General features: G+C 34.3%; 2 protein-coding genes and 1 long non-coding RNA gene across 3 annotated transcripts; 2 read left to right on the forward strand and 1 right to left on the reverse strand.

The window, feature by feature from the left end:
• Positions 1-341: 341 nt before the first annotated feature.
• On the forward strand, positions 342-1566 carry LOC126767085 (uncharacterized). The gene is made up of 2 exons (XR_007669014.1): positions 342-385; positions 1190-1566. It is a non-coding gene; the product is annotated as an uncharacterized LOC126767085 (long non-coding RNA).
• A 3029-nt stretch (positions 1567-4595) lies between these two features.
• LOC126767084 (putative nuclease HARBI1) lies at positions 4596-6144 on the forward strand. Its single transcript, XM_050484694.1, has 3 exons — positions 4596-5235; positions 5291-5438; positions 5511-6144. Exons 1-3 carry the CDS (start codon positions 4823-4825, stop codon positions 6018-6020), a joined length of 1071 nt encoding a protein of 356 aa, XP_050340651.1. The 5' UTR covers positions 4596-4822; the 3' UTR covers positions 6021-6144.
• On the reverse strand, positions 6125-7477 carry LOC126767086 (uncharacterized). Its single transcript, XM_050484695.1, has 5 exons — positions 7367-7477; positions 7119-7306; positions 6873-7052; positions 6299-6811; positions 6125-6133 (listed from the first exon to the last, which is right to left on the reverse strand). Exons 2-5 carry the CDS (start codon positions 7260-7262, stop codon positions 6125-6127), a joined length of 846 nt encoding a protein of 281 aa, XP_050340652.1. The 5' UTR covers positions 7263-7306; positions 7367-7477.
• Positions 7478-9069: the final 1592 nt, after the last annotated feature.

Genomic DNA, 9069 nt, shown 5'->3' on the forward strand with positions numbered 1-9069 from the left:
AAGGGAATATATTGAGTATGAGACTATGAATCGGTTGCTCCATATAGTACCTGTAAAGACAATTATAAATATAAAATATTTTGTTAAATATTTACTATTTCCATGCTTCCGATATTCCAAAAGTATTTCTGACACTGGAAATAACCTATCAGATTTCATAAGTTTCTCCATTTGTCGGATCGGAAAGAGAAGGTCTCCAGTTATAGCGATTTCTTATTAGTGTTGATCCTTTTTGTATTTGGTACTGCACAAACTGCAGCGGGCAATCATTGAATCACCTGTTAATTACACAACAGCGCTACCGGCGAATCTAATAAAGTTTCTATGAGTTTCTTAAGATCCAATTTCTTACGTAAACGTATTATCGGTGGCACGGTGTGTATGCGTAAGTTTTCCACATTAGTTCTTTCAATATTTTGGAATTTGTATAGCTGCTACTGCTGGGTAATGTGAAACAATTTTGCGAATACACTCAGTCCTTTTTTTACGCGATTTTTGGTTCTGCCACTAATCGCGTAAATAAAAATCGCGTAAAAATGGTTAGTTAACTGACGAATTGGATCCGAATATAAAAAATATCGCGTATAACAACATATACGCGCAAAAAAATAAGTAAGTTTCAAACTTCAGACTTACGATTTATTCATTGATAATAAAATAAAAAATACAAAACAAAAACCATATATAAAAGAGAAGAAAATAGAAAATAGGTAGATTTATTGAAAAAACCGTTGAATGCTGTTTAATCACTGTCATTATCCGTAGTTTAAATTATTCTTAGCCGCTTATTTTGATGGCCGGCACTGACATCACTACAATTTGTGTCAGAATCAATAGTAAGAACTATGGATTGATGTTCTGATTGACTTAGCATTTCCGACTGAGTTTGCACCATAAATTCAGTTAATTTTGTTTGAATGCTTCTTTTTGGACCCAATAAATTCCGATGTAGTTCTTTATATCTTAATATACAGAGACTCAATTCTTTTTGAAAAATTCGTGCACGTTCGGCATCAGTATCATTTGCTACAAAATAATTTTCCAATTCTCCTACAAGTTTAAGACCAAGCAAAAAACGAAAAAAAGCAATCGCGTTAAAGTGAGAAATTCGCGTACCATCTTGACGCACACCATTTCAACGAAATATTTAACGCTAGCGAACCCTGTGTTTTGTTTTCTATTGTGTCAGCATCACCCTCTTCTCGGAATTGGATTTTTAACATTGCAATAAACTTTATTACTGGCGGTTCAAGGAAGTTTTGTAAGCAACGGCTGATGGTGAGGATATTGAAAGTTCCATGGACAAACAATTCAACGATAATGACGGAGGTAAACCGGATAAAATGTTTACGTTGAAGAAGTGGAATGCTGTGGCTATGTGGAGCTGGGATATTGAGTACGACACTTGCGCTATTTCCAGAGTTCAAGTAATGGCTGAGTGACTACCTTTTCTACTGTTATTGTATGTTATACATAGCTCCGTAAAGAGTTTTTAATACATTATCCGGAATCAGTTCAAAGAATTGTGTTAATAGTAAATTGTACATTGTGCCTTGCTGTTAAGAAGAGCTCCACTTGAATTATCTACTTGAATATTTTGCAAAGAACGTATAATATTTTAGTTTAGACGTTTTCTATACTTATTGAGTTACTGGAAACTCTTTAAAATTTATACTCTGTTTCAGATAGTACCTTTCTTTAATTAATATAATATTATTCGAATTTTGTACAACTAGGTACCGTATATAATTATTCTTTATTTTAAACGGTGTAGGTGTTTTTCAATAACGAAGAGTAACTTCGGTGTGTATTTTTCACTTAATTGAATTCAGTATACATATGAATATTCTCTTAACTATTTAATTTCCTCAAGGCGGCAACATAAACCTTTAAACTGCAGAAGGTCACTTAACTGGTGTGTATACCGATTACTTTGGCGGACTGGTAAAAAAACCGAATTTCCGTATAAATGGGGTATGTGCGGATAGAAAGAAATAGCCAAAAATAATATAAAAACTAACTAACTAACTTTTATTTTTCAAAATATTCACGATTAAAAGTTCAAAAATTTGCACTAATAACACATGGTATTTCTCTATGTTTCACTAAATTTTTTCACGTTTTTCACTCTGTATATTAAATATACACTCTAAACATTGAAATAAGTTCACATTTCACTTTTATTTTGGTATATTTAACCTAAATTTATTAATTTAAAAATCACTTAGTGCACTCATCGTTGAAAAGGTTAGATTGTTTACAATTTTGAGGAAAACAAGCCTTGCCACATCTTAAATAGCAAATATGTAGGATTTTTAACAATTTTTCTTTGTTTGCTTTTTCGCGGAATTCTTTTTTCTATATAAACTATAAAAAAATTATTTCTACATATGTACATATATGTGTAATATGTGATTTAAGTGACCGAAGTATTTTCGCGTAGTACTCGTTTCTGCGTTGGCGGCCTTCGGCCACTCTTTAAAAAAATAACCCTGGTCGAGCGAATACCCGGGTGACTGAAGTACTTTCGCATTGTACTCCTTTCTGCGTTAAAATAAAAAAATATATTGAGTTTCTTTATAAAGGGGTTATATTTTTTGGTTATCTTGCACTGATATTGAAACAATATTTGAGTTTTCGTAATAAAATGGTTATTATATCTGTCAGCGCTTTCCATTTATTTTTGATAATACGTTTTTTGTATATTAGGTGATGTATATTGTATATGTATATAATATTATTAAATAATATTACTATATAATATTACTTATTTTTTTATTAAATTAAATAAAGAACATATCCACATGAATGAATCGAGGAATTTTTGGGAAGAAAGGCATTTCAGCGAATTTCCTATTATCACATGGCAGCGCTCCATTTCGTCGTAATTTTTAGCACACACATGATGTTCACTACGAGTGTAAGATGTAATTTTTAAAATAAAGATTTCTTCGGTAAAAAGACTGTTAAAAGTGTAAAATATGGATTTATTTAAAAGTTTATAGTTTAATTTAATTAATTTGAAATGAAAAATGTGAGTAAAGTGTGTTTAATGTGGTAAAATAGCTTGTTGAAATGTTCGAATTTTGGGAATTTTTGAACTTTAAGGTCAAATATCTCGTAAACTAAGCGTTTGCGGTACCTATAACCCTATATATTTTTTAATCAGGAGGACTTCCTCTTTCCAAAGGTACCTTCAAATCGCGGCGCCAAAGAAATCGGAATTGTGTCATGCTTTACATTTGTTCTAAAAGAATATGCAACAAAAGTTAAAAAAAAAAACGCGAGTTTTATTTTGAGCAAACAAAAAACTAAAATATAAATATGATCTTCTTTTAGACATTAGTTTTGCTAAAATGTAATTATAGAATTACGAAAAATTAATCATTATCGGTGAAAAAATCAAAACAATCTAAAAAAAATCAATCATATATTAATAATACCATTTGATTAAAGTTCACCTGGACTGACAAAAAAAACCGTATTTAGATACAAATCTTTATTGTCGCCTTCAATGTAGACTCTCGAGCGAGTATCACTGCTATTATTTTCCATAATGTCCTGGTTGAGATGGCCTTCAACGAATTTTGTTTTTTTCGGCTTGCGCTCATTTTTGCCGCGTCATTCCCTCTACTCAGTAGACTCGACACCAGCAACGATGTGTTTGAATAATGTAAGGTCTTCAGCCTCTTCTCCACGTGTTTTTCGCAATAGATTCAGGTATTTTCGTACCAGTCTGTCATTGAATGCACACCATACCCAAAACATTAACCAACATTTTTGGAGTCGATCTATAAGAGATGTTGAAAGCCTCTGGTGCCAACACAACGACTTTTAAGCACTATTTCTTACATTTTTTCGATGTTATCGACAATAGCAGAAGTGGATGAACCACTGGTATGAAGCAAATCTTCGATGACGTCACGACCTTCATTGAATGTTTTTCAAGCAAACCGTTGTTCAATTTTAACTTCACGTCGTCAACAAACAGCTGCCAAACTAAATGAAAATGAACTATTCCGAATCAACTTTTATTCTGCATAAAAGCCATTGCATTACCCGAAATTTCCATATTATTAATTTTTTAGCTAAAAACTTTTCAAATATCTCGGAGTCCTCAATCAATTTTTGAAAAACTTTTCGCTTATTAGTTTTTGTTGTTCCAAAAATTAAGTGCTTACAAAGAATTACAATCTTGCTGTAATTTTAGAATACCTCGCCAAAACTATAATTTTTCCAGGATTATAAATAATACACAAATTGTTTTTCGGTCATTGTACGCTTCAGTTTGGGTCGACAGACCGTTTATCTTAATATATAAAAATCATGTGTCACGTTGTTTGTTGTCGATGGACTCCTAAACTACTGAACCGATTTTAATGAAATTTTTAACACTGTGTGCAGTTTGGTCCAACTTGAAAGATAGGATAGTTTGTAACTCTCCTTATAGTCGCATTATTTATTTATTGCAAATGATTTGTTTTTTATTAGCAAAGAGCTATCCACCAGTTGGTGGCGCTAACAGCGGTATTGAGTAAGTGCGGTATGTTACAGTAGATGGCGCTACATTTCTTTCTAAATTTTCATGGATTTACAGCCCTATTCTCATGCCCTCACAAAAGTCACCAACCTCACTACAGTGATGTTTCTCACTATAGTGAGGGTTACCTTATTCTGGCGAAAATTCAAAAGCTCAAATGCTCACTATTCTCACAAATATCTGTGACGTGTGAAAGCAGCCATCATAATACAAAACATCTGTGTTTGTTTTGTTTTGCATATTTGACATTTTTTAAAATATTGAGAATTGAGTGTTATTAGCATGGAGGAACTATTATTTGTATATGCGGCAATTGTTGAGGAGGAGGAATCGGGAGGTAGGAGAAAAATTTTAAAGGGTTTGCGAGACAAAAGCGATCCCTTTACTATGCAAGACACTGCATTTATTAACACATTTCGATTCCCAAAATCGCTATGTAAATTGCTGATAAGTGAATTGGTGCCGCATGACGTGCAGAAGTCAAATATTCCTTTTGATCTGCGTTTCCTGACGAGTTTATATTTTTACGGGCATGGCTCTTATCAAAAATGCGTTGGTAATAGTTATATGCTCTCTATGAGCCAATCCTCAGTGTCAAGAGCTCTGCACTTTATTTCAAAACTGATTGTGGATGTTAAGGGAAGTGAAATTTATTTCCCTTCAAGCGCGCAGGATGTGTCAGATGCAAAGAAGGGGTAAGATAAATAAATAAAAATAAATATAAATAAATAAATAAATTTTTTCTTAAAGATTTTACACGAAATTTGGGATCAAGGGCACAATCGGCGCAATCGATTGTACCCATATTGGGATTGTTTCACCCTCAAGCACAGACGCCACTACTCCTCTCTCACTTTTTATGAACCGGAAAGGATTTTACAGCCTTAATGTAGAAGCAGTACGTAATGTTCTATATTATACAAACTATTTTATTTTCTAATACATATGTATATATTTGCATTTTTGGCAGGTTTGTGATCATCGACTTCTGTTCACCGCTGTCAACGCGAGATATCCCTGGTCTTGCCATGATTCTGGTATTTGGACCACATCCCCAACACGTATGCACCTCACAAATACTTATAGCACGCAAAGTGATTCGTGGTTGTTAGGCGACCAAGGATATCCATTGGAGCCATGGCTGTTAACGCCAGTCGCTGAACCTTCAAACGCAAGGGAAGTGCGTTACAATAAGTTGCACGCCAAAGCACGTAATACCATTGAGAGAGCCTTTGGTGTTTTGAAGTCACGATTCCGGTGCCTCTCAAAACACCGCATTCTTCATGACAGCCCTGAAAAAGCGTCTTTGATTATTTACGCGTGTACAATTCTTCACAACATTTTACTGAAGCATGGTGTGGCTGCAGACCTTGGCTTTGAAGAAGTTTTAGAAGAATCACAAGACACCGAAATTGTTTTCGAAAACCCCAATTTTAGGGAGGGTGCTAGAGTAAGAGAACGTTACATTATTTCTTTATAATATACATATGTATGTATATATTTCCAGTGGCGTTATGTACTATAAATACATATATATATAAATATATATACATATATGTAAGTTACTGTCTGTCTCTGTACATTTTACTTCCTCTAAGAATGAATAAAAAGACATCTACATATGTTTAAATAATTCATTTTATTTTATTTAATTTTTTCTTATTTTTTTACATTTTTTTTTCATTTTTTACATTCTTATTTCATTTTTTACATTCTTATTTCATTTTTTACATTTTATATTTTTATTTCATTTTTTACATTTTTATTACTATTTATCCAATTTTGGGACAACTTGGCCATAACCTCAGACAGCGAGGTCAGTGCCTGTGTCATTTGAGCCAGCACCCCTGCCATCTGCACATTTTGCTCTACAATTTTTCTTTGTAGAGCAATGGCCTCCTCCTCTCGCTTTTCTCTGTCCTCCATTTTTTTTAGCACTGTTCCAAGCATCTTCGCTGCAGTCAATTTTTCGGGAGGGATATAAGAAGACGATGGCATGGGAGAAGATAATATGGGAGGAGATAAGGAAGAAGATGGAGGTGATGGTGAAGAAGGAAAATGAGGTGAAGGCGAGGAAGAAAAATTTACTGATAAAGCAGGAAAAGCTGGAGCAGGCGATGTGACTGCTAGTGAAGATGCTGGAACAGGCGATGCGACTGTTGGTGTTGGCGCTGGAGCAGGCGATGCGACTGCTAGTGAGGGTGCTGGAGCAGGCGATGTTGGTGTTGGCGAGGAAGCTGGAGCTTGTGTATTTATATACAACGGCAAAACCTGTAAGTATAAAACGGACCAATTATTGCCTCATGTAATAAAAAAATATATAGTAAATTACCTGATGACCCAAAGTCGCAACACCCGGCAATCCATCCACCGCTGCTGCCCCAAATGTGGTTATGGCTTGCTCCTCGAATGGAGTCATTCCACTTATCGGAGGGCCTCCACCAGTCGCTTGCGCATGGGTCTTAAGTTTGCGCGCTCGCGATCGCAACTGGTGTTTCCAATGCATTAATGACTATGGAAATATACATATGTGTGTATTTTAGTAATGTGACACAAACACAAGCATTTATTATCTTACCTCCTTCCACTTGGCTGCCGACCGAGTTGGGCCTCTTAACGCATTTAAATTATCTGCTAACTCCGACCAAAGTATTTGCAGCCCTTGAGGGTTGGTCGGAGTTAGCTTCCCCAGTTGCAACTCAGGATGCTGCTTGCAAAACATTACGTAATGTTGCAGCTGCTCCTGCGTTGTCCTCTCCGTTTTTGCTCGCCTAGGAATATAGGAAATTATTGCATATACATATATTTTAAAATTTGGAAAATTACTTACATATGCTGATTATTCATTTGTGTGTCCATTTTTGTTTTGGTTTTTTCAGAATAGGGCTGTTATTTTTATTAAAACAGCTGTTTGACAGCAAAAAGCTTTTTACCTCACGTGGTGACTTTTTAAAGCTTTTTTCTTATGAGGTTTGAGCAGGAATAGCCTCACAACATATGCCTCACAAGAAATCTCTCAAATGTTTCCTCTCAACTCAGTTGAGAGGTTTTTTCAGAATAGGGCTGTTAGGCTGCATAACAAAAGCTGCCACTTGCTAAAAACATTAAATGAAAATGCGTTGTTTGAAGTTTATATTATTTGTGGTAACGTTATACGAATCTATGACTTCCAATATTCTAAATTTAAGAAAAAATCACATACAATCCGTGAAATAAATAAAGTTATGTACATATGCATGGTCAGACAAATAAGCAATGCTGCCACTCTTTTCTGGTAAATCTTCCTCGAATTTGGGAGATTTCAGAGGAATTTAGGAAATCGCAGAGTTGATTTCTGCATGTATTTCCTAAATGCAAAAAAAAATTTCATTTAGTTGCATTTAGGTATAGAATTTTGTATGGCTAATGCCCGGTTTCACAGTCCATACTTAAGTTGTGCCTAAATAATATCTTAGCTAAGTATTGTTGCAAACTGAGTAGTCGTTTGCGTTTCACAGTCAATGCTTAATTTCTATAAAATTTTATTATGATATATGGCAACGTTATGGGCAACATATGTTTTACAAATGTCATTCATAAAAATATGTTTGAAATATTTAAATTATAACAGACAATACATAAATTTGCGAGGAAAATTATATCAAAAATTGATGAAAACAACAAAAGAACCCCAAATTTCATCACTAGCGAATCGGAGCACCTATGGGAACTGAAGGAAAAGTATAAGCTGTTATGGAGTGCAAACGAACGGACGCTTGCCCTACGCTACGAAAGATGTCGCTGAAAATTCAAAGCAAATTCAAAACAAAAATCAGCTGTTATTTAAGCATTGCTTAAGCCTCCCATTTTCAGTGCTTATGCCACCACATATTCTTCGGTTGAAGATTGGTTCAATTATTATTCTTCTGCGTAATTTGAATCCCCCTCGGTTATGCAACGGTACACGTTTGGTCATCAAAAAGTTAACAGGGAATATTCTTGAAGCAACCATTTTGACTGGAAAGTTTAAAGGAGAAGTGGTCCTGTTGCCCCGTATTCCAATGGTACCGTCAGAATCTACGATACCATTCAGAAGACTACAGTTTCCTATTCGTTTAGCTTTTGCCATGTCCATTAATAAGTCTCAAGGCCAAACAATGTCCATTTGTGGGTTCGATTTGGATAATTAATGTTTTTCCCAGGGGCAATTATATGTTGCATGCTCACGTGTGGTAAAACCATCAAATCTATTTGAGTTAGCTCGAGACAGGTTAACCAAAAATATTGTGCACCAATTAGAGGCTTATGTTTATAATTCAAAAAAATAAATACTACTATTAAAAAATAAGAATTATCTATCCTAAGATTATAAGATTAAATGTTACATGTTATCAACTAACAACTTTGTAATTAACTTATTTGTTAAAACTTGAATATAAAATCAAAAATGAACTATTTTATGAAAATTTGTGCTTATTATCAACTCTACGAAAATTTTCACCAATAATTTTAAAAATTTTGACCTCAAGTTCAAATCTCAATCCCGTGGA

This window comes from Bactrocera neohumeralis, unplaced genomic scaffold, assembly GCF_024586455.1.
Source record: "Bactrocera neohumeralis isolate Rockhampton unplaced genomic scaffold, APGP_CSIRO_Bneo_wtdbg2-racon-allhic-juicebox.fasta_v2 ctg3975, whole genome shotgun sequence".
NCBI classification, from domain to species: Eukaryota; Metazoa; Arthropoda; class Insecta; order Diptera; family Tephritidae; genus Bactrocera; species Bactrocera neohumeralis.